The sequence below is a fragment of the Oncorhynchus gorbuscha genome, linkage group LG03 (genome assembly GCF_021184085.1).
Source record: "Oncorhynchus gorbuscha isolate QuinsamMale2020 ecotype Even-year linkage group LG03, OgorEven_v1.0, whole genome shotgun sequence".
In the NCBI taxonomy this organism is placed as follows: domain Eukaryota; kingdom Metazoa; phylum Chordata; class Actinopteri; order Salmoniformes; family Salmonidae; genus Oncorhynchus; species Oncorhynchus gorbuscha.
In genome coordinates, this window is record NC_060175.1 from 95562593 (window position 1) to 95587772 (window position 25180).

The 25180-nt window shown below is 46.7% G+C and overlaps 1 protein-coding gene across 3 annotated transcripts in view; it reads right to left on the minus strand.

Moving 5' to 3' along the window:
* LOC124032298 (serine/threonine-protein kinase WNK3-like) overlaps nt 1–25180 on the minus strand; it is a 113350-nt gene that overhangs the window by 52397 nt on the left and 35773 nt on the right. For all 3 annotated transcript variants that reach the window (XM_046344586.1, XM_046344587.1, XM_046344585.1), the window contains exons 3-5: nt 7996–8168; nt 5034–5254; nt 4181–4338 (exon numbers count right to left, since the gene is read on the minus strand). In XM_046344586.1, coding sequence (XP_046200542.1) covers nt 4181–4338; nt 5034–5254; nt 7996–8168 — 552 coding nt within the window. The remainder of the gene's footprint in view (nt 1–4180; nt 4339–5033; nt 5255–7995; nt 8169–25180) is intronic.

A 25180-nucleotide genomic window follows, 5' to 3' on the forward strand; every position in this document is an offset into this window, starting at 1 on the left:
AGGTTGACGCTTCAGAGGTAGGCGTGGGAGCCATTCTATCCCAGCGCTTCCAGTCTGACGATAGGGTTCATCCTTGCGCTTATTTTTCTCATCGCCTGTCGCCATCTGAACGCAACTATGATGTGGGTAACCGCGAACTGCTCGCCATCCGCTTAGCCCTAGGCGAATGGCGACAGTGGTTGGAGGCGGCGACCGTTCCTTTTGTCGTTTGGTCAGACCATAAGAACCTTGAGTACATCCGTTCTGCCAAACGACTTAATGCTCGTCAAGCTCGTTGGGCGTTATTTTTAGCTCGTTTCGAGTTTGTGATTTCTTACCGTCCGGGTAGCAAGAACACCAAGCCTGATGCCTTATCCCGTCTTTTTAGTTCTTCTGTGGCTTCTACTGATCCCGAGGGGATTCTTCCTTATGGGCGTGTTGTCGGGTTGACAGTCTGGGGAATTGAAAGACAGGTTAAGCAAGCACTCACGCACACTGCGTCGCCGCGCGCTTGTCCTAGTAACCTTCTTTTCGTTCCTGTTTCCACTCGTCTGGCTGTTCTTCAGTGGGCTCACTCTGCCAAGTTAGCTGGTCATCCCGGTGTTCGAGGCACTCTTGCTTCTATTCGCCAGCGCTTTTGGTGGCCGACTCAGGAGCGTGACACGCGCCGTTTCGTGGCTGCTTGTTCGGACTGCGCGCAGACTAAGTCAGGTAACTCTCCTCCTGCCGGTCGTCTCAGACCGCTCCCCATTCCTTCTCGACCATGGTCTCACATCGCCCTAGACTTCATTACCGGTCTGCCTTTGTCTGCGGGGAAGACTGTGATTCTTACGGTTGTCGATAGGTTCTCTAAGGCGGCACATTTCATTCCTCTCGCTAAACTTCCTTCCGCTAAGGAGACGGCACAAATCATCATCGAGAATGTGTTCAGAATTCATGGCCTCCCGTTAGACGCCGTTTCAGACAGAGGTCCGCAATTCACGTCACAGTTTTGGAGGGAGTTCTGTCGTTTGATTGGTGCGTCCGTCAGTCTCTCTTCCGGGTTTCATCCCCAGTCTAACGGTCAAGCAGAGAGGGCCAATCAGACGATTGGTCGCATACTACGCAGCCTTTCTTTCAGAAACCCTGCGTCTTGGGCAGAACAGCTCCCCTGGGCAGAATACGCTCACAACTCGCTTCCTTCGTCTGCTACCGGGTTATCTCCGTTTCAGAGTAGTCTGGGTTACCAGCCTCCTCTGTTCTCATCCCAGCTTGCCGAGTCCAGCGTTCCCTCCGCTCAAGCGTTTGTCCAACGTTGTGAGCGCACCTGGAGGAGGGTGAGGTCTGCACTTTGCCGTTACAGGGCACAGACTGTGAGAGCCGCCAATAAACGTAGGATTAAGAGTCCTAGGTATTGTCGCGGTCAGAGAGTGTGGCTTTCCACTCGTAACCTTCCCCTTACGACAGCTTCTCGTAAGTTGACTCCGCGGTTCATTGGTCCGTTCCGTGTCTCCCAGGTCGTCAATCCTGTCGCTGTGCGACTGCTTCTTCCGCGACATCTTCGTCGCGTCCATCCTGTCTTCCATGTCTCCTGTGTCAAGCCCTTTCTTCGCACCCCCGTTCGTCTTCCCTCCCCCCCTCCCGTCCTTGTCGAGAGCGCACCTATTTACAAGGTACGTAGGATCATGGACATGCGTTCTCGGGGACGGGGTCACCAATACTTAGTGGATTGGGAGGGTTACGGTCCTGAGGAGAGGAGTTGGGTTCCGTCTCGGGACGTGCTGGACCGTTCACTGATTGATGATTTCCTCCGTTGCCGCCAGGATTCCTCCTCGAGTGCGCCAGGAGGCGCTCGGTGAGTGGGGGGGTACTGTCATGTTTTGTCTTATATTGTCTTGTCATTTTGCTTTTCCTTCTGTTCGTTTTCCCCCTGCTGGTCTTTTTAGGTTCGTTCCCCTTTTTCTCTCTCCCTCCCTCTCTCTCTTCTCTCTATCGTTCCGTTCCTGCTCCCAGCTGTTCCTATTCCCATAATCAATCATTTAGTCTTCCCACACCTGTTCCCTATCTTTTCCCCTGATTAGAGTCCCTATTTCTCCCCTTGTGTTCCGTTTCTGCCCTGTCGGATCCTTGTATTTTGTTCACCGTGCTGTGTCTTTGTATCGCCCTGTCGTGTCGTGTTTCCCTCAGATGCTGCGTGGTGAGCAGGTGTCTGAGTCTGCTACGGTCAAGTGCCTTCTCGAGGCAACCTGCAGTTTATTATCGAGTCTCCAGTCAGTTCTCGTGATTACGAGTGGTATTGTTTTTTATGCTTTATTTACCGCTCCGAATTGTCTAGGAGTATTGCTATTTCCTTAAACTGGATTAAAGACTCTGTTTTCGCCAAGTCGCTTTTGGGTCCTCATTCACCTGCATAACAATAAAGACATAACCTGAAAGGCCGCTCAGCAAGGAAGAAGCCACTGCTTCAAAACCGCCATAAAAAGCCAGACTACGGTTTGAAAATGCACATGGAGACAAAGATCGTACTTTTGGGAGAAATGTCCTCTGGCCTGATTAAACAAAAATAGAACTGTTTGGCCATAATGACCATCGTTATGTTTGGAGGAAAAAGGGGGAGGCTTGCAAGCCGAAGAACACCATCTCAACCTTGAAGCATGGGGGTGGCAGCATCATGTTATGGGGGTGCGTTGCTGCAGGAGGGACTGGTGGACTTATCAAAATAGATGGCATTATGAGGCAAGAAAATGATGTGTCTATATTGAAGCAACATCTCAAGAAATCTGTCAGGAAGTTAAAGCTTGGTCACAAATGGGTCTTCCAAATGGACAAATGACCCAAAGCATACTTCCAAATTTGTGGCAAAACGTTTGTTGTTTGGGGTATGTGCACGCTAGACTGGTTTGCGCTGAGTTATGTCAACCCATATTGTGTTTAGTGTTCTTAGTGCCGTGTGTTTTGTTCTCCGAAATAAAAGGCTCCTTTGGCTACCCACCTTCTGCTCTCCTGCTCCTGACTCCCTTACAGCCAGTTATGCATACTTAACAGGAAGATCCATCTGCGACCAAGGTTGAACTTCCTGACTGATGTCTTGAAATGTTGCTTCAAAATATCTACATAATTTTTGTTTCTCATGATGCCATCTATTTTGTGAAGTGCACCAGTCCCTGCCGCAGCAAAGCAACCCCACAACATGATTCTGCCACCCCCGTGCTTCACGGTTGGGATGGTGTTCTTCGGCTTGCAAGCCTCCCCCTTTTTCCTTCAAACATAATGATGGTCATTATTTTAGTGCCGTGAGTTTTGTTCTCCGAAATAAAAGGCTCCTTTGGCTACCCACCTTATGCTCTCCTGCTCCTGACTCCCTTACAGCCAGTTACGCATAACTAACAATTCCTCCTCCACCAAACTTAACAGTTGGCACTATGCATTGGGGCAGGTAGCGTCTCCTGGCATCTGCCAAACCCAGATTCATTCATCGGATTGCCAGATGGTGAAGCGTGATTCATCACTCCAGAGAACGCGTTTCCACTGCTCCAGAGTCCAATGGCGGCGAGCTTTACACCACTCCAGCCGACACTTGGCCATGGAAACCCATTTCATGAAGCTCCCGATGAACGGTTATTGTGCTGATGTTGCTTCAAGAGGCAGTTTGGAACTCTGTAGTGGGTGTTGCAAACGAAGATAGACAATTTTGACTCGTTACGCGCTTTAGCACTTGGCGGTCCCATTCTGTGAACTTGTGTGGTCTACCCCTTCACGGGTGAGTCGTTGTTGCTCCTAGACATTTCCACTTCACAATAACAGCACTTACAGTTGACCTGGGCAGCTCTAGCAGGGCAGAAATTTGACAAACTGACTTGTTGCATAGGTGGTATCCTATTACGGTGCCACGTTGAACGTCCCTGAGCTCTTCAGTAAGGCAATTCTACTGCCAATGTTTGTCTATGGAGATTGCATGGCGGTGTGCTCAATTTTATACACATGTCAGCGATGGGTGTGGCTGAAATAGTCAAATCTACTCATTTGTATATGTAGTGTATAATAATTTACTGAATATGGGGGGGGGGACATCAAGCAGAAGTAGGGAAAAGACAAGACTGCAAAAGGGACAAAGGGAATTTTATGAAGGACATTCAAGAGAAAGATCTTGCAGAAGTAGGGAATAGAGAGACTAGGCCAGCCAAAGTGCAAATGGACTGCAGTCCCAAGAACCCATACTTACGCTGGTGACTTTACGGTAGATCTGTGCAGCATTCTGGCACTCTGAGTAGGGGTATTCTGAGGTGGCCATCTCCAGCATGCACATCCCAAAGGCATAGACGTCCACTGACTCGTCATAATGTTCCTCGTACATCTCTGGAGCCATGAACTCAGGAGTACCTGGAAGACAGGACAGCAGAGCCAACTGAAAAGGTTAATAACCTGATGAATAATCATTTGTTGGCTACTTATATTTGCTGGGAACTTATATTTGCTGGGTACTTATATTTGCTGGGTACTTATATTTGCTGGGTACTTATATTTGTAAAATGTCACACATGTACATGTGTAATATGCAAATAATAATGTAAATAATTTTTTTGCATGCTAGCAGATACCCATAGATTTCCAGTCATTACGCTAATGATAGTTAGCATTGGCTCGTAAAACTACCTCTAACTTCCTTCATACTGGACACAGAGACATAATAATGGTATCCACTCTGGGGAAGTAGATAATGGGCCTCATTGCCAAAATCCATTTAATATTCCCTTTGAGTGGCAAGTTAGTACACTAGGGCTCGACCTAAGAGCAACAATAATCACAGCAGAGACTGTACACAGATCATACTGCCTTGTTGGAGAGTTGGGGCAGCTTATAAAATATTCATTATGTTGCAAAGTGACCACAGATTCTAAAAGCCATTTGTACAACATAGAGATCCATTAGCACCTATTCAAGATGAATTGCCATTTGTAATAAATACATTGGAAATCTTACTCACAAGAGTTCTGACATACCTGTGGCCCATTAGAAATGTCAATACCCTTCCCATAACATAAGACAACAACTAATAACTGATTATCGTTAGTTACCTATGACACTCTTAGCAAAGGAAGTCCTCATGAGAGTAGCCAGTCCAAGGTCTCCTATCTTGACGGAGCCGGTGGGGCCCGTGATGAAGATGTTGTCACACTTCAGGTCCCTGTGAATGATGGGAGGGGTCCGGGTGTGGAGGAACTGGAGGCCCTTCAGGATCTGACGACACCAGCTCCTCAGGACCTTAGGCTTCATCACCTTGAAGCGCTTTAGATACCTGCAGTCAGGACCGGACAGGACAAAATATAACTAAGGTCAACAGTATAATGATTATGATTTATATCGACGGAGGAACGACTGTATGACCACATTTGTGACACATTTCAAGAAGCTAGGTGTATGTCGCACGTCACTACTTCACAGGAGAGGCATTTGAATGATTTTATATATATTTTGAAATAAAAATTAGTTGTTTTGTTTTAGCAGAAATGCCTTTTGGAACATGTGAACTTTCATGTGCCTTAATAACAAGCGTGTACGACATTTGTAAATACAAATACAATTGTTAAATTGCAAGCCTAGTTGGTTTAGCCACGGAAAAAGCGAGGAACCTTCCCACTAGCCATGATTGGCTGAGATAATGGATGGGCTGGACATGCCAAGAGATGAGTTGGGATTTGTCTGCCATGTAGAGCGCTTCAATTTATAACATGAGCTGCTCAGTATGTGTAGATAATCCTTGCTACCACGTTTAATATATATATTATATTATATTATATATTATATTATATATATATTATATATAATGTTAGCCATGGAGAACTGCAAGTCTTGCTACTGCTCTCAACAACATTGATACCCTGAATTTAGCCGGCGCTATCAACAAATATCAGTGGGAAAAAGTTGTGATGGACTACTTTTGGCACAGGTAAACCGGAGTGACTTGACAAAATGGATCAAACAAGCTGTAGCTAGCTACAGACAAAACAGAAAAGACATGCTGCCGTGAAGCATTCATCAATGTATATGGCTAAGAGTCTAGCTACATTTTCAGATATTATACGCTTCTAATTTTGTCAGAATGTTGTTTTCATTGCAAGTTAAAGCATACTGTTAGCTAGCTAGCAAATGTTACGTGTATGATCTGTGTAGGAATATTGTTAGTATCTCTGAAAGCCATTTGCATTGCTAGTTATAGCCTAATGTTAGCTAGATAGCTAACACTGACTCTAGTTGGTTAGCTTTAGCTACCTGCAGATTCATACAACAGCATTTCATGCATGGTGGCTAGCTATGACAATCTGTTTATACTGTAGCTATGAGTTGGATTTATGGTTCATTGTTTAGCTAGCTAGCTACATGTCTAAACAAGACTACACTTTGCCAGATGATTGCATGACCCATCAAGTTAGCCAGGTGTGTCTACGGGTGATTACGGCCATCTATTGTATTTCTTGAACATGTGTCCATGTCTAGACAATAGTGACCGATCCACTTAGCTAGATGTGACTGGAGGGTTGTTATAGCATTTATTTTACGTGACCCATCAATTTAGACAAGCGTGTCTGGGTAAGTATCATCTCTAATAATTATAAAATATTTATGCAATATTTTTTATCTGGACACTTTGTATTTTTGATATTGCTACTATGCAAATATATACATTTCATTGTACTGTATACACCTTCTGTATCCTGTTCATGTGACAAATAAAGTTAGATTTGATTTGATATAGTGTGTATTTACCAGAGACGGTAATGTGAAGAACAACATGACCTGCACCAAAGACTAGATAAAGTGTGACTTTACCTGGAGTTTTTCCTTATTGTAGGCTACTACTTTCACCACTTTTAGTCTTGATATCTATGGTTCTTTACTACACTACCTGACGCACTCTGTTTAGCAAATGGCCTCACATGTGAATCCTAAAGAGATAGGTGGGAACTAAGGCTTAAGAGGGTGTGAGCGATGCTGAATGGGTGTAGACAAAGAAGAGCTCTCCAGTAGGTGTACCAAAACATTCAAGGACCATTTTCTCAAAAGTGTAGTGACACATTTATCAACTTTCAAAGCAGAATTACTTTCCCATTGTTCCTCAACTGCAGTGTATGATATGTCATTATATATCTCTGAGTCTCTAATTATATCCATTGTAAAAAAATGTTGCTACATCGAGGCGAGGCGGTAGGTCACATTTGGTTATAAGTGATTTGTGATGCATCTATATAAGGCATATAGATGCTTCATTAAACTTCATGAGAAATACTTTATTTAAAGTGAGACCTTATTTCTACAGAGAGAACATCCTCATGAATGCTCTGATTAGCCAACTCACTGGTTCCAATTTACAGGAAGCTAGAGTGAGCCATCATCTCTTTGGCGTCACGAATCCCGTTTCCTGAGTCTGTTTTTTGCCTGTGTTCTGTCCTGGAGTGTTTTTTCCGGCGTCCTGGAACGCACCCTGTCTGGTTGCCGGGCAATGTAGCCAGTTGGGAGTTCTGATTACCCGCACCTGTATCCCATCAGCTATCTGCACACCTGGTCCTGATCATCATCTCTCCTCTTCATAAGCCCGGACCTGACATCCATTCCCTGCCGGATCGTTAGCCATGAACAGTATGTTGTACCAGAGTATCAGCCTCAAGTTGGATAGAATTTGTTTTGTTGTTTGTTACGTATTGCTTGCCTTAAACTTACCTCCGTTTGTTCTGTCTTCAGTTACTCACCCGGATCATTTACCCCATTCCCGCCTGGTCGCCGGAGGATTCCGCTACCCCAGTGGATCCACCTATTTACTCCCATCAACTCACCACCGCTGCCCGCTACGCCACCTGGATATATCTACCCATTCACATTCACTTGTAAATAAATACTCACCTTCTTCCTACTCTCCTTGTCCTGGTCTGCTTCTGGGTTCGATTTTGAAAGAACGTGACATTTGGTGTAAACCTATTTGACGCTGAGCAGTGGTGTACATGTGTATGTCGGTCTGTCTGTGTGTGTTTGTCTTCTACCCACGTTTTGAGTGTCCCCGAGGTCATAAGTTCGGTGACCAGGACGATGCACTTCTTCCCTCGCAGCACTGACTCCCAGGAGTCATAGAAACGGACAATGTTAGGATGTTGGAGCCCCTTCAGCATCTCTGCCTCCTCCTTAAAACGCTGCTGCTCCGCCTTGGTCAGCTTACGGTCCTGTAGACACACAGGAATACACACAACGCAGGTTAGACATAAGTAGACATCAGTGAGAGCACTTGGTTGTGAGATCAAGTTACAAAGATCGATACCTGCACACTGTTGAATGCTCCAGCAGGCCAACATTTCGACCCCAAAGGTCTTCATCAGTAAGAACATACCCACAGCATAGACAGCGTTCAGTGCTACACTCCTAATATTGTACAAAAACAAACAATGGGTTTAAAGTGCTTAGGTCTGTTTTAAAGTGGCATAGAAACCTGTGACAAGAAGAATGCTTTCAGGTGACGATGCATATACTAAACCTGAGTTTACGTGGAGCATGCTTCAGGAAACAGCACTGCCAACAACAGATCTAATACTGGAGAACTAGACCTATTAGGAAACAGTACTGTCAACAACAGATCTAATGCAGGAGAACTATACCTATCAGTCAGGTCTCTTTACACTACCAAGCAACCATGTTTAATTTAATTACACACCTACGACCACTAGATGGTGGCAGCGGAACAGATTCCTCTGCATCAGTGGAGAGCCAACACCCCACCTCAGCCTGTACAACTCATTCAGATGCATCTGCCACGCTGCTATTAGGTATGGTGGATGCTGCAGAAATCCATTCACTGGCAGTATATCATTGGGGAATACACACACACACACATACAGAAGTATACATGCACACACATGCAGACAGCCAAACTCATGGTGGAAACACACACACACAGCACACACACAGCACATACGCACACAGCAGACTACTGACTGGCTCCTCTGTTGGCTTCTGGCAAATACACACTTTGTTCATTTCAACCCAGGAGAAATGACAGACTCAAACACTTCTCTATTACAGGGTAAAGAAAACAATACTAAGTCAGAACCATTCCACATGCTTTTATACTATTAGGAACTGCTGAATGATTTTACATTTATGTATGATTGGATGACAGGACACATTTATGTATGATTGGATGACAGGACACATTTATGTATGATTGGATGACAGGACACATTTATGTATGATTGGATGACAGGATACATTTATGTATGATTGGATGACAGGACACATTTATGTATGATTGGATGACAGGACACATTTATGTATGATTGGATGACAGGATACATTTATGTATGATTGGATGACAGGACACATTTATGTATGATTGGATGACAGGATACATTTATGTATGATTGGATGACAGGATACATTTATGTATGATTGGATGACAGGACACATTTATGTATGATTGGATGACAGGATACATTTATGTATGATTGGATGACAGGACACATTTATGTATGATTGGATGACAGGACACATTTATGTATGATTGGATGACAGGATACATTTATGTATGATTGGATGACAGGATACATTTATGTATGATTGGATGACAGGACACATTTATGTATGATTGGATGACAGGATACATTTATGTATGATTGGATGACAGGATACATTTATGTATGATTGGATGACAGGATACATTTATGTATGATATCAATAAATGAATGTTGAAGAATATGGGCCCCTTAGCCATTTCACAAATGGCAGCTGTCCTAACAATTGTCACCGTAAAAAGAACAAATAAAGCATTGTGGGTTTTTTGTGGTCATTGATCTCAGTTGACCTTGTCACTTGTGGTCTCTTAGGCATCATTCAACATCACGCTTTAGACTGAATAGGACAACAACCAAAGGTCATGACCTGAGGCGGGGAAACCGCAGACGTGACAATTGCAACAAGTGGTGACAAGGCATGATGGCCATATTGCAAAACAAAGCAAGAAACAAAGGGTATATAACAAAGTATTGAGATAAACTTTTGTTATTGATCAAATACTTATTTTCCACCATAATTTGCAAATAAATTCATAGAAAATCCTACAATGTGATTTTCTGGATTTTTTCCCTTCTCATGTCATGTTTGTCATTTATTGTCATGTCTTGTCCCTGTGCTCCCCATGCTATTCGTTTCCCTCTGCTGGTCTTGTTTGGTTCTATCCCTCTCTCTCCCCCTCCCTCTCTCACTCTCTCGCTCTCTCTTCTCTCTGTCGTTCCGTTCCTGCTCCCAGCTGTTCCTATTCCCCTAATCATCATTTAGTCTTCCCACACCTGTTCCCGATCCTTTCCCCTGATTAGAGTCCCTATTTATTCCTTTGTGATCCGTTCCTGTTCCGTCGGTTCCTTGTATTGTATTCACCATGCCGTGATTGCGTTTCGCCCTGTCCTGTCGTGTTTTTGCCGTGATTGTGTATCACCCTGTCCTGTCGTGTTTTGTGCCTTCATCAGATGCTGCGTGTGAGCAGGTGTCTCAGTCGACTACGGCCTGCGCCTACCCGAAGCGACCTGCAGTCTGTGGCCGCTTCTCCAGTTGTTTCCCCTCTACAAGTCTAGAGGAATTCTGTTATTCCGTTTTGGACTTTAATAAACTCTGTTTCTGTTAAGTCGCTTTTGGGTCCTCTTTTACCTGCATGACAGAAGGAACCGACAAAGGAATGGACCCAGCGACTTCAGACGCTCGTTACACTGCCGTCGAGATCCAAGGAGCCATGCTCGGCAGACACGAGCAGGAATTGTCTGCTGCTCGCCATGCCGTGGAGAACCTGGCCGCTCAGGTTTCCGACCTCTCTGGACAGTTCCAGAGTCTACGTCTCGTGCCACCTGTTACTCCCTGGCCTGCCGAGCCTCCAGAACCCAGGGTTAATAACCCACCTTGCTACTCCGGGCAGCCCACTGAGTGCCGCTCCTTTCTCACGCAGTGTGAGATTGTGTTCTCTCTCCAACCCCACACATACTCTAGAGAGAGAGCTCGGGTTGCTTACGTCATTTCACTCCTTACTGGCCGGGCTCGAGAATGGGGCACAGCTATCTGGGAGGCAAGGGCTGATTGCTCTAACAGATTCCAGAACTTTAAAGAGGAGATGATTCGGGTTTTTGACCGTTCAGTTTTTGGTGGGGAGGCTTCTAGGGCCCTGGCTTCCTTATGCCAAGGTGAACGGTCCATAACGGATTATTCCATTGAGTTTCGCACTCTTGCTGCCTCTAGTGAGTGGAACGAGCCGGCGCTGCTCGCTCGTTTTCTGGAGGGACTCCACGCAGTGGTTAAGGATGAGATTCTCTCCCGGGAGGTTCCTTCAGATGTGGACTCTTTGATTGCTCTCGCCATCCGCATAGAACGACGGGTAGATCTTCGTCACCGGGCTCGTGGAAGAGAGCTCGCATCAACGGTGTTTCCCTGCTCCGCATCGCAACCATCTCCCTCCTCTGGCTTTGAGACTGAGCCCATGCAGCTGGGAGGGATTCGCATCTCGAATAAGGAGAGGGAACGGAGGATCACCAACCGCCTGTGCCTCTATTGCGGAGTTGCTGGACATTTTGTTAATTCATGTCCAGTAAGAGGCCAGAGCCCATCAGTAAGCGGAGGGCTACTGGTGAGCGCTACTACTCAGGTCCCTTCATCTAGATCTTGTACTACTATGTCGGTCCATCTACGCTGGACCGGTTCGGGTGCTACATGCAGTGCTTTGATTGACTCTGGGGCTGAGGGTTGTTTCATGGACGAAGCATGGGCTCGGAAACATAACATTCCTTTCAGACCGTTAGACAGGCCTACGCCCATGTTTGCCTTAGATGGTAGTCATCTTCCCAGTATCAAATTTGAGACACTACCTTTAACTCTCACAGTATCTGGTAACCACAGTGAGACTATTTCTTTTTTGATTTTCCGTTCACCGTTTACACCTGTTGTTTTGGGTCACCCCTGGCTTGTATGTCATAATCCTTCTATTAATTGGTCTAGTAATTCTATCCTATCCTGGAACGTTTCTTGTCATGTGAAGTGTTTAATGTCTGCCATCCCTCCCATTTCTTCTGTCCCTACTTCTCAGGAGGAACCTGGCGATTTGACAGGAGTGCCGGAGGAATATCATGATCTGCGCACGGTCTTCAGTCGGTCCCGAGCCAACTCCCTTCCTCCTCACCGGTCGTATGATTGTAGTATTGATCTCCTTCCGGGGACCACTCCTCCTCGAGGTAGACTATACTCTCTGTCGGCTCCCGAACGTAAGGCTCTCGAGGATTATTTGTCTGTGTCTCTTGACGCCGGTACCATAGTGCCTTCTTCTTCTCCGGCCGGGGCGGGGTTCTTTTTGTTAAAAAGAAGGACGGTACTCTGCGCCCCTGCGTGGATTATCGAGGCTGAATGACATAACGGTTAAGAATCGTTATCCGCTTCCCCTTATGTCATCAGCCTTCGAGATTCTGCAGGGAGCCAGGTGCTTTACTAAGTTGGACCTTCGTAACGCTTACCATCTCGTGCGCATCAGAGAGGGGGACGAGTGGAAAACGGCGTTTAACACTCCGTTAGGGCATTTTGAGTACCGGGTTCTGCCGTTCGGTCTCGCCAATGCGCCAGCTGTTTTTCAGGCATTAGTTAATGATGTTCTGAGAGACATGCTGAACATTTTTGTTTTTGTCTATCTTGACGATATCCTGATTTTTTTCTCCGTCACTCGAGATTCATGTTCAGCACGTTCGACGTGTTCTACAGCGCCTTTTAGAGAATTGTCTCTACGTAAAGGCTGAGAAGTGCTCTTTTCATGTCTCCTCCGTTACTTTTCTCGGTTCCGTTATTTCCGCTGAAGGCATTCAGATGGATTCCGCTAAGGTCCAAGCTGTCAGTGATTGGCCCGTTCCAAGGTCACGTGTCGAGTTGCAGCGCTTTTTAGGTTTCGCTAATTTCTATCGGCGTTTCATTCGTAATTTCGGTCAAGTTGCTGCCCCTCTCACAGCTCTTACTTCTGTCAAGACGTGTTTTAAGTGGTCCGGTTCCGCCCAGGGAGCTTTTGATCTTCTAAAAGAACGTTTTACGTCCGCTCCTATCCTCGTTACTCCTGACGTCACTAGACAATTCATTGTCGAGGTTGACGCTTCAGAGGTAGGCGTGGGAGCCATCCTATCCCAGCGCTTCCAGTCTGACGATAAGGTTCATCCTTGCGCTTATTTTTCTCATCGCCTGTCGCCATCTGAGCGCAACTATGATGTGGGTAACCGTGAACTGCTCGCCATCCGCTTAGCCCTAGGCGAATGGCGACAGTGGTTGGAGGGGGCGACCGTTCCTTTTGTCGTTTGGACAGACCATAAGAACCTTGAGTACATCCGTTCTGCCAAACGACTTAATGCCCGTCAAGCTCGTTGGGCGTTGTTTTTCGCTCGTTTCGAGTTTGTGATTTCTTACCGTCCGGGTAGCAAGAACACCAAGCCTGATGCCTTATCCCGTCTGTTTAGTTCTTCTGTGGCTTCTACTGATCCCGAGGGGATTCTTCCTTATGGGCGTGTTGTCGGGTTAACAGTCTGGGGAATTGAAAGACAGGTTAAGCAAGCACTCACGCACACTGCGTCGCCGCGCGCTTGTCCTAGTAACCTCCTTTTCGTTCCTGTTTCCACTCGTCTGGCTGTTCTTCAGTGGGCTCACTCTGCCAAGTTAGCTGGTCATCCCGGTGTTCGAGGCACTCTTGCGTCTATTCGCCAGCGCTTTTGGTGGCCGACTCAGGAGCGTGACACGCGCCGTTTCGTGGCTGCTTGTTCGGACTGCGCGCAGACTAAGTCGGGTAACTCTCCTCCTGCCGGTCGTCTCAGACCGCTCCCCATTCCTTCTCGACCATGGTCTCACATTGCCTTAGACTTCATTACCGGTCTGCCTTTGTCTGCGGGGAAGACTGTGATTCTGACGGTTGTCGATAGGTTCTCTAAGGCGGCACATTTCATTCCCCTCGCTAAACTTCCTTCCGCTAAGGAGACGGCACAAATCATTATTGAGAATGTATTCAGAATTCATGGCCTCCCGTTAGACGCCGTTTCAGACAGAGGCCCGCAATTCACGTCACAGTTTTGGAGGGAGTTCTGTCGTTTGATTGGTGCGTCCGTCAGTCTCTCTTCCGGGTTTCATCCCCAGTCTAACGGTCAAGCAGAGAGGGCCAATCAGACGATTGGTCGCATACTACGCAGCCTTTCTTTCAGAAACCCTGCGTCTTGGGCAGAACAGCTCCCCTGGGCAGAATACGCTCACAATTCGCTTCCTTCGTCTGCTACCGGGTTATCTCCGTTTCAGAGTAGTCTGGGTTACCAGCCTCCTCTGTTCTCATCCCAGCTTGCCGAGTCCAGCGTTCCCTCCGCTCAAGCGTTTGTCCAACGTTGTGAGCGCACCTGGAGGAGGGTGAGGTCTGCACTTTGCCGTTACAGGGCACAGACGGTGAGAGCCGCCAATAAACGCAGGATTAAGAGTCCAAGGTATTGTTGCGGCCAGAGAGTGTGGCTTTCCACTCGCAACCTTCCTCTTACGACAGCTTCTCGTAAGTTGACTCCGCGGTTCATTGGTCCGTTCCGTGTCTCCCAGGTCGTCAATCCTGTCGCTGTGCGACTGCTTCTTCCGCGACATCTTCGTCGCGTCCATCCTGTCTTCCATGTCTCCTGTGTTAAGCCCTTTCTTCGCACCCCGTTCGTCTTCCCTCCCCCCTCCCGTCCTTGTCGAGAGCGCACCTATTTACAAGGTACATAAGATTATGGACATGCGTTCTCGGGGACGGGGTCACCAATACCTAGTGGATTGGGAGGGTTACGGTCCTGAGGAGAGGAGTTGGGTTCCGTCTCGGGACGTGCTGGACCGTTCGCTCATCGATGATTTCCTCCGTTGCCGCCAGGATTCCTCCTCGAGTGCGCCAGGAGGCGCTCGGTGAGTGGGGGGTACTGTCATGTTTGTCATTTATTGTCATGTCTTGTCCCTGTGCTCCCCATGCTATTCGTTTCCCTCTGCTGGTCTTGTTTGGTTCTATCCCTCTCTCTCCCCCTCCCTCTCTCACTCTCTCGCTCTCTCTTCTCTCTGTCGTTCCGTTCCTGCTCCCAGCTGTTCCTATTCCCCTAATCATCATTTAGTCTTCCCACACCTGTTCCCGATCCTTTCCCCTGATTAGAGTCCCTATTTATTCCTTTGTGATCCGTTCCTGTTCCGTCGGTTCCTTGTATTGTATTCACCATGCCGTGATTGCGTTTCGCCCTGTCCTGTCGTGTTTTTGCCGTGATTGTGTATCACCCTGTCCTGTCGTGTTTTGTGCCTTCATCAGATGCTGCGTGTGAGCAGGTGTCTCAGTCGACTACGGCCTGCGCCTACCCGAAGCGACCTGCAGTCTGTGGCCGCTTCTCCAGTTGTTTCCCCTCTACAAGTCTAGAGGAATTCTGTTATTCCGTTTTGGACTTTAATAAACTCTGTTTCTGTTAAGTCGCTTTTGGGTCCTCTTTTACCTGCATGACATCTCATTTTGTCATAGTTGAAGTGTACCTATGATGAAAATTACAGGCCTCTCTCATCTTTTTAAGTGGGAGAACTTGCACAATTGGTGGCTGACTAAATAATTTTTTGCCCCACTGTACCTCAAAATGCTGCAACGCCCAGATTAAGGCAAGGGTCTCCTTGCTCCATTCTCACCTGAGAGGATGCTAGTTTTTCTTTAGCCATTTCACAAGCTCCATACAACCTATGTAGGAAACCACTAACATATGACAACAAATTTGGGCGATGCTCAACCACCTTCCAATCCCCCTTTAATAGAGTACAGTATGACCAAAAACAAGGTCATTAGGACTGAACCCAGTGCTCACTTGTGATACTTCTTTAACAGCGAGCAGCAACCACGGTAAGCCCTCTTCCCAGTCACGTTCTAATTCAGTGCAGTACGCAATTAATACGCAATTATCACAAGACCTGTGCAAATATGTGCGAAGTGAAGTTGGAACCCTGATCGCTCTGAATCATCTTAATTATTCCAAAAAAGGTAGATGACCTGTGACAAAACCTTCACAACAGACTTAGTGGTAATGTTGTGAAGTGGATCGGCTGCAGGATATCTCGTAGCCTGACACATCACAGTTAACATGTAGGTGCTACCAGCTTTAGAACGGGGTAAGGGTCCAACACAATCAATAATCACATGCTCAAATGGCTGGCCTGTAACAGGAATAGGTTGTATCTGGTCTGGCCTTAACATCTGATTAGGCTTCCCAGTCAGCTGACAAACGCGGCATGTTTTGATGTAAGTGGAAATGTCTTTTTTTAAACGAGGCCATTTAAAATTTAACAAAATACGATCATTGGTTTAACTAACCCTTAAATGACCAGAAACGTCATGAGATGTTTTCAAAACTAGTTCTTGAAGTTTAGAAGGAACAACAATCTGAACAAGAGCATCACCCACAAAAATGTTGCATTTCCCCACCGACACTTGATGTAGTAACCCTTGGCAGCACTGAGGGAGACATAACACATAGAACCACCATTTAATTGTAAATAATCTAATCTCTCTCTCTCTCTCTCTCTCTCTCTCTCTCTCTCTCTCTCTCTCTCTCTCTCTCTCTCTCTCTCTCTCTCTCTCTCTCTCTCTCTCTCTCTCTCTCTCTCTCTCTCTCTCTCTTCTCTCTCTCTCTTCTCTCTCTCTCTCTCTCTCTTCTCTCTCTCTCTCCCTCTCTCTCTCTCAGCATCAAGACAGCATCTTCAAATTGGGACTGCCCCACTGCATCTCCGCTCCTCTCCTAGACTCTCTGCTGCGTCACAGTCTGACTGGCTTTATGTGTGAGTGTCTTTATATGTCTGGGACTCTTGGGTGTTAGTGGATGTGTCCTTAGGTCTGTCTAGGTCTCTTTACATTATCTCTGCATCTAACTCCTTTCCAACGTGATTGTGTGTGTGTGTCGTTTCCGTTGGTAACCGTCTGACTGCATCTGTCATAATGTCATTGTGTATAATCAGAGCACCACCCCGTGTCACTGCTTGTCGTCTGTGCCTGTCTGGCCATCTGTCTCATTACCTCCCCATTTTCTCTCCACTGAACCAGCAGCTCTCCCCATAGAGATATTCATTCTGGCCTCTCCCCTGCTGCATCTATTGTGTTTACCAGAGTCAGGTCAGACAATCTGGGGTCAGCAAAGGTCACTGGGGTCAATTATCATAATTATCCTGTCTGTTATGTCATGGCAGCCCCAGACACACACACACACACACACACACACACACACACACACACACACACACACACACACACACACACACACACACACACACACACACACACACACACACACACACACACACACACACACACACACACACACACACACACACACACACACACACACACACACACACACACACACATCTGCTCTCTACAATATGTTAGGGTGGTAAAATATATGCTCTGGGGCTGCATAAATAAGACACAATCATCCATTCATTCTAAAGACTGGTTAACATACCAGCATATAATACTATTACTGCTGACAATGAAGTGGAAATCTCACTGATAAATATGTATTCTCAGAACCCAGAATCAAATCTCACAGTACGCTGGCCAGCTATTCGATGCACGATAAAATAGATACTATAAGTGGTTTACAAAAACTACTAAGCTATGAAAATATTGACACTTTTCTACAGCAAAGCAAACAAACTGGCCGTATACGATGTGATAACATACACAAAAGACAAACACATGGTTGAGAAAACAAAGAAGATCACGCTGACCACAAGACAAATGGGGGAGAGGGAGCAACAGAGTAACAAAGAGAGAGAAACAGAGGAAGAAAGGGAGTGAAAGAGATAGGGGCAGCTATGAAAGAGACCTATTGTGTACAACCTAGTGAGTGTCTCTCTGCAATCCCTCTGAATGAATATCCTAGTTACTAAGTTAAGTGGTGTGATACATATGGTGTGCGTCGCCAATGGCAACCTATTCCCTATAATAGTGCACTACTTTTAACCAGGGGCTATAGGGCTCTGGTAAAAAGTAATGCACTATATAGGCAATAGGTTGCTATGGGTGACGCAATCATGCAATAATCTACACAACTCCTACGGCTCCCACATAACATAAATAAACCATTATCTACTGTCTGTCTGATAATTCCTTACAAGTCCTTGTGTGTTGATGTTGCTCGATGACTCCAACCCATTTTAGGATTATGAATGCATTCCAAATGGGACCCTATTCCCATTAAAGTGCACTACTTTTGACCAGGGCCTATAAAAATAAAAATGGGTGCCATTTAGGACACGAACTGAATATAGTTGTACCACTTAGCTGGTTGTTATAAAGCAGCTATTTTGGTCTCCTAAACCAAACAGCCCCCTAATGCTGATAATAACAATGTAGCACTCAGAGAAAAGCCCATTACTGAACATGAACAGGCCTAAAAGTCTACTAATAATGGCCTGTATGCGTAGTGTGGTAATCTGGTAATGTGTATTGTAAGATTGTATCCCTGAGCTATCAGTGAACAATAAGATCGGCCATTTAGATGTAATTCATATCTGACATGGCTATTGTTCACAGTTGCTCCCGATAATAAAATTATTGGGTAGTGTTTAGTAAGGTTTTTGATAATGTGTTTTGGTAATGTAATGTGAATTGGTAATGTGAATGGGTAATGTGTTGTCTGGTGACAGGCTTGTAAATCAGGTTGTAAGTACAGTAGACTAACATTATGCTTGATAATGTGTTTTGGTCATGTAATGTGAATTGGTAATGTGCTGTTTGGCAATGTGTTGTCTGGTGGCAGGCTTGTAAATCAGGTTGTAAGTACAGTAGACTAACGTTATGCTTGATTGTAAGTACAGTAGACTAACATTATGCTTGATAATGTGTTTTGGTCATGTAATGTGAATTGGTAATGTGCTGTTTGGCAATGTGTTGTCTGGTGGCAGGCTTGTAAATCAGGTTGTAAGTACAGTAGACTAACGTTATGCTTGATAATGTGTTTTAGTAATGTACTATGTATGGGTAATGGGTTAAGTAACGTGCGCAACACTGCGTCTCCAGCCCAGTCACAGTGACAGGCCTGTAACTCTTTAAACAGACTAGGACATTCTGTGTGGCGGCTTCAGTCCCACTTCCTGGCCCGTAACTCACAGGCCACAGTCACAAGCCATAGGCTTGTAAATAGACTCAGACATGACCCAGGTTGACTCCAACCACACCATGAAACTGTTTTGGACCAGACACTGTTTTGGAACAGACACCTGTTAAGCAGGCGGCCAGCTAGCCAGGTTCCGGGTCAGCAAGGCCGATAAAGCAGTCAGCCTAACAGACAGCCGGTAAGACAGTCAGCCAACATGACAGACATCTGTGTCCAGTCAGCGGGGAAACAACCCCACTTCATTTGGACTGTGAGGGGCCTCTCCATTCCTCCTCTACATGACCATAAATAGACAACAGTTTTAGCAGTGGTGGAAAAAGTACCCCATTGTCATACTTGAGCAAAAGTTACAGATACCTTAACAGAAAATAACAAGTAAAAGTGAGAGTCACCCAGTAAAATACTACTTCAGGAAAAGTCTAAAAGTATTTGCTTTTAAATATACTTAAGTATCAAAAGTAAAAGTCAAAGTTTAAATTCCATATATATGGCAAACTAGATCCCACAATTTTCTTGTTTTTTTAAAATACCGATAGTCAGGGGCACACTTCAACAGTCAGACACCATTTACAAACAACGTGTTTGTGTTTAGTGAGTCCACCAGATCAGAGGCAGTAGGGATGACCAGGGATGTTCTCTTGATAAGTGCGTGAATTGGACCATTTTCCTGTCCTGTTAAGCATTCAAAATGTAACAAATACTTTTGGGTGTCAGGAAAAAAATATAGATTATTTTCTTTAGGAATGTAGTGAAGTAAAAAATAAATGTAAAGTACAGATACCAAAAAAACTACTTAAGTAGTACTTTACTTAAGTATTAAGTATTAAGTATTTTTACTTAAGTACTTTACACCACTGAGTTTAAGATACACCTCCTATTGATAGGTTTATCTACTATAAACTAACAGAGACCGATTCAAGACCAAGACCGGAGGCGTGACCGAGTCAAGACCGGGAGGGGGATGAGAGGCCGTCACCATTAGAGTTCAAAATGTCCAGTATTTCAGAACATATGTTCTTATGAAATATGAACACAGACACTAGGCTGTGTGCTGAGCGCATGTCAATATATTTCACGTGCTTTTCGATCGTGTCGGCTACTTTGTGCATGAATTATCTATTGTATTACATAATTAATAAGTCAAATATCTCCACTACACTACTTTGATACACAACAAAACAAATTAAGAAGTGAGTATAGGCAATGCCCACTGAAAAAAAACTGGGTTTATGCAGTTGAAGTCGGAAGTTTACATACATTTAGGTTGGAGTCATTAAAACTCGTTTTTCAGCCACTCCACAAATGTCTTGTTAACAAACTAAAGTTTTGGGAAGTCGGTTAGGACATCTACTCTGTGCATGCTTGACAACATGGGAAAATCAAAAGAAATCAGCCAAGACCTCAGAAAAAAAAATCTGGTTTATCCTTGGGAGCAATTTCCAAACACCTGAAGGTACCACGTTCATTTGTACAAACAATAGTACGCAAGTATAAACACCATGGGACCACACAGCCGTCATACCACTCAGGAAGGAGATGCGTTCTGTCTCCTAGAGATTAACGTACTTCGGTGCAAAAAAGTGCAAATCAATCCCAGAACAACAGCAAAGGACCTTGTGAAGACGCTGGAGGAAACAGGTACAAAAGCATCTATATCCACAGTAAAACAAGTCCTATAAAGACATAACCTGAAAGGCCACTCAGCAAGGAAGAAGCCACTGCTCCAAAAACGCCATAAAAAGCCAGACTACGGTTTGCAACTGTACATGGGGACAAAGATTGTACTTTTTGGAGAAATGTCCTCTGGCCTGATGAAACAAAAATAGAAATGTTTGGCCATAATGACCATCATTATGTTTGGAGGAAAAAGGGGGAGGCTTGCAAGCCGAAGAACACCATCCCAACCGTGAAGCACTGGAGGGGCAGCACCATGTTGTGGGAGTGCTTTGCTGCAGGAGGGACTGGTGCACTTCACAAAGTACATGGCATCATGAGGCGGGGAAATTATGGGGATATATTGAAGCAACATCTCAAGACATCAGTCAGGAAGTTAAAGCTCGTCGAAAATGGTTCTTCCAAATGGACAATGATCCAAAGCATACTTACAAAATTGTGGCAAAATGGCTTAAGGACAACAAAGTCAACATATTGGAGTGGCCATCACAAAGCCGTGACCTCAATCCCACAGAAAATGTGTGGGCAGAACTGAAAAAGCATGTGCAAGCAAGGAGGCCTAGAAACCTGACTCAGTTACACCAGCTCTGTCAGGAGGAATGGCCCAAAATTCACCCAACTTATTGTGGGAAGCTTGTGGAAGGCTACCTGAAACGATTGACCCAAGTGAAACAATTTAAAGGCAATGCTATCAAATACTAATTGAGTGTATGTAAACTTCTGACCCACTGGGAATGTGATGAAAGAAATAAAAGCTGAAATAAATCATTCTCTCTACTATTATTCTGACATTTCACATACTTAAAATAAAGTGGTGATCCTAACTGACCTAAGACAGTGAATTTTTCCTAGGATTAAATGTCAGGAATTGTGAAAAACGGAGTTGAAATGTATTTGGCTAAGGTGTATGTAAACGTCCGACTTCCGCAAGGCCCTCCAGTGAGTGGTGTACGGTGCCTGAGGAAGGCACTCAGCATCATCAAGGACCCCACACACCGCAGCCATGAACTCCCTTACCGTCTGGCAGACAGTATCGGAGCAAGAGGTCCGATACCAACAAGCTCAGAGACCGTTTCTATCTACAAGCCATCAGACCGCTGAACACTTGAACTGGACTGACCACCTGCATTGACTTGCCACCCCATAAAGGGATACTTCGGGATTTTGCCAATGAGGCACTTTATCTACTTCCCCAGAGTCAGATGATATGTGGATACCATTTTTCTGTCTCTGTATCCAGTATGGAAATGGTATCCATGAGTTCATCTGACTCTGGGGAATTAAATAAAGAGCTTCAACGGCAAAATCCCAAAGTATCTCTTTAAGGGGTGGCAAGTCAATACAGGTGGTCAGTCCAGTTCAAGTGTTCAGCAATTAAATAATTGCAAAATCCCAAAGTATCCATTAACACACACATCACAACTGCTGCTACCATATTCTTATTTATTATTGCTAAATACTGCAACATTTTCACACCTTGCCACCCAATCCACCCTACCCCAAAACATGTGTAAATAATAAACTATTCAGCAACTAAGGTTAAAGGCTAACAAAATTAACCACCAAAACTCGTATTGACTGTATGTCTCTTTAGTGTGAACTACCGGTTGTCTCTGAACCAGTCAACCCCTAAATGGTAGTCCTATGGGATTATCATGACAATGATCTTTGAATCCTACAGCGTAATCCAGTATAACCCAATAGTGTCTCCTCTCCCCTTCAGAGGGTCTGCCTGACTGAACACACATGATAACACCGCCTGTACTGGAACTAACAAGGGGTTTCGGACCTCGTTTCTCCCGACCGGACTACTATGGCCCTTTCCCCCTGACCGGACTATGGCCCTTTCCCCCTGACCGGACTACAATGGCCCTTTCCCCCTGACCGGACTACTATGGCCCTTTCCACCTGACCGGACTACTATGGTCCTTTCCCCCTGACCGGACTACTATGGCCCTTTCCCCCTGACCGGACTACTATGGCCCTTTCCCCCTGACCGGACTACTATGGCCCTTTCCCCCTGACCGGACTACTATGGTCCTTTCCCCTGACCGGACTACTATGGCCCTTTCCCCTGACCGGACTACTATGGCCCTTTCCCCCTGACCGGACTACTATGGCCCTTTCCACCTGACCGGACTACTATGGCCCTTTCCCCTGACCGGACTACTATGGCCCTTTCCACCTGACCGGACTACTATGGCCCTTTCCACCTGACCGGACTACTATGGCCCTTTCCACCTGACCGGACTACTATGGCCCTTTCCACCTGACCGGACTACTATGGCCCTTTCCACCTGACCGGACTACTATGGCCCTTTCCCCCTGACCGGACTACTATGGCCCTTTCCCCTGACCGGACTACTATGGCCCTTTCCCCCTGACCGACTACTATGGCCCTTTCCCCTGACCGGACTACTATGGCCCTTTCCCCCTGACCGGACTACTATGGCCCTTTCCACCTGACCGGACTACTATGGCCCTTTCCCCCTGACCGGACTACTATGGCCCTTTCCACCTGACCGGACTACTATGGCCCTTTCCCCTGACCGGACTACTATGGCCCTTTCCCCTGACCGGACTACTATGGCCCTTTCCCCTGACCGGACTACTATGGCCCTTTCCCCCTGACCGGACTACTATGGCCCTTTCCCCCTGACCGGACTACTATGGCCCTTTCCACCTGACCGGACTACTATGGCCCTTTCCCCCTGACCGGACTACTATGGCCCTTTCCCCCTGACCGGACTACTATGGCCCTTTCCCCTGACCGGACTACTATGGCCCTTTCCCCCTGACCGGACTACTATGGCCCTTTCCCCTGACCGGACTACTATGGCCCTTTCCCCTGACCGGACTACTATGGCCCTTTCCACCTGACCGGACTACTATGGCCCTTTCCCCCTGACCGGACTACTATGGCCCTTTCCCCTGACCGGACTACTATGGCCCTTTCCCCTGACCGGACTACTATGGCCCTTTCCCCTGACCGGACTACTATGGCCCTTTCCACCTGACCGGACTACTATGGCCCTTTCCCCTGACCGGACTACTATGGCCCTTTCCCCTGACCGGACTACTATGGCCCTTTCCCCCTGACCGGACTACTATGGCCCTTTCCCCCTGACCGGACTACTATGGCCCTTTCCCCCTGACCGGACTACTATGGCCCTTTCCCCTGACCGGACTACTATGGCCCTTTCCCCTGACCGGACTACTATGGCCCTTTCCCCTGACCGGACTACTATGGCCCTTTCCCCCTGACCGGACTACTATGGCCCTTTCCCCTGACCGGACTACTATGGCCCTTTCCCCTGACCGGACTACTATGGCCCTTTCCCCTGACCGACTACTATGGCCCTTTCCCCCGACCGGACTACTATGGCCCTTTCCCCTGACCGGACTACTATGGCCCTTTCCACCTGACCGACTACTATGGCCCTTTCCCCTGACCGGACTACTATGGCCCTTTCCCCTGACCGGACTACTATGGCCCTTTCCCCTGACCGGACTACTATGGCCCTTTCCCCCTGACCGGACTACTATGGCCCTTTCCCCCTGACCGGACTACTATGGCCCTTTCCCCTGACCGGACTACTATGGCCCTTTCCCCCTGACCGGACTACTATGGCCCTTTCCCCCTGACCGGACTACTATGGCCCTTTCCCCTGACCGGACTACTATGGCCCTTTCCCCCCCTGACCGGACTACTATGGCCCTTTCCCCTGACCGACTACTATGGCCCTTTCCCCTGACCGGACTATGGCCCTTTCCCCTGACCGGACTACTATGGCCCTTTCCCCTGACCGGACTACTATGGCCCTTTCCACCTGACCGGACTACTATGGCCCTTTCCCCTGACCGGACTACTATGGCCCTTTCCCCCTGACCGGACTACTATGGCCCTTTCCCCTGACCGGACTACTATGGCCCTTTCCACCTGACCGGACTACTATGGCCCTTTCCACCTGACCGGACTACTATGGCCCTTTCCACCTGACCGGACTACTATGGCCCTTTCCCCCTGACCGGACTACTATGGCCCTTTCCCCTGACCGGACTACTATGGCCCTTTCCACCTGACCGGACTACTATGGCCCTTTCCACCTGACCGGACTACTATGGCCCTTTCCACCTGACCGGACTACTATGGCCCTTTCCCCTGACCGGACTACTATGGCCCTTTCCACCTGACCGGACTACTATGGCCCTTTCCCCTGACCGGACTACTATGGCCCTTTCCACCTGACCGGACTACTATGGCCCTTTCCACCTGACCGGACTACTATGGCCCTTTCCACCTGACCGGACTACTATGGCCCTTTCCCCTGACCGGACTACTATGGCCCTTTCCACCTGACCGGACTACTATGGCC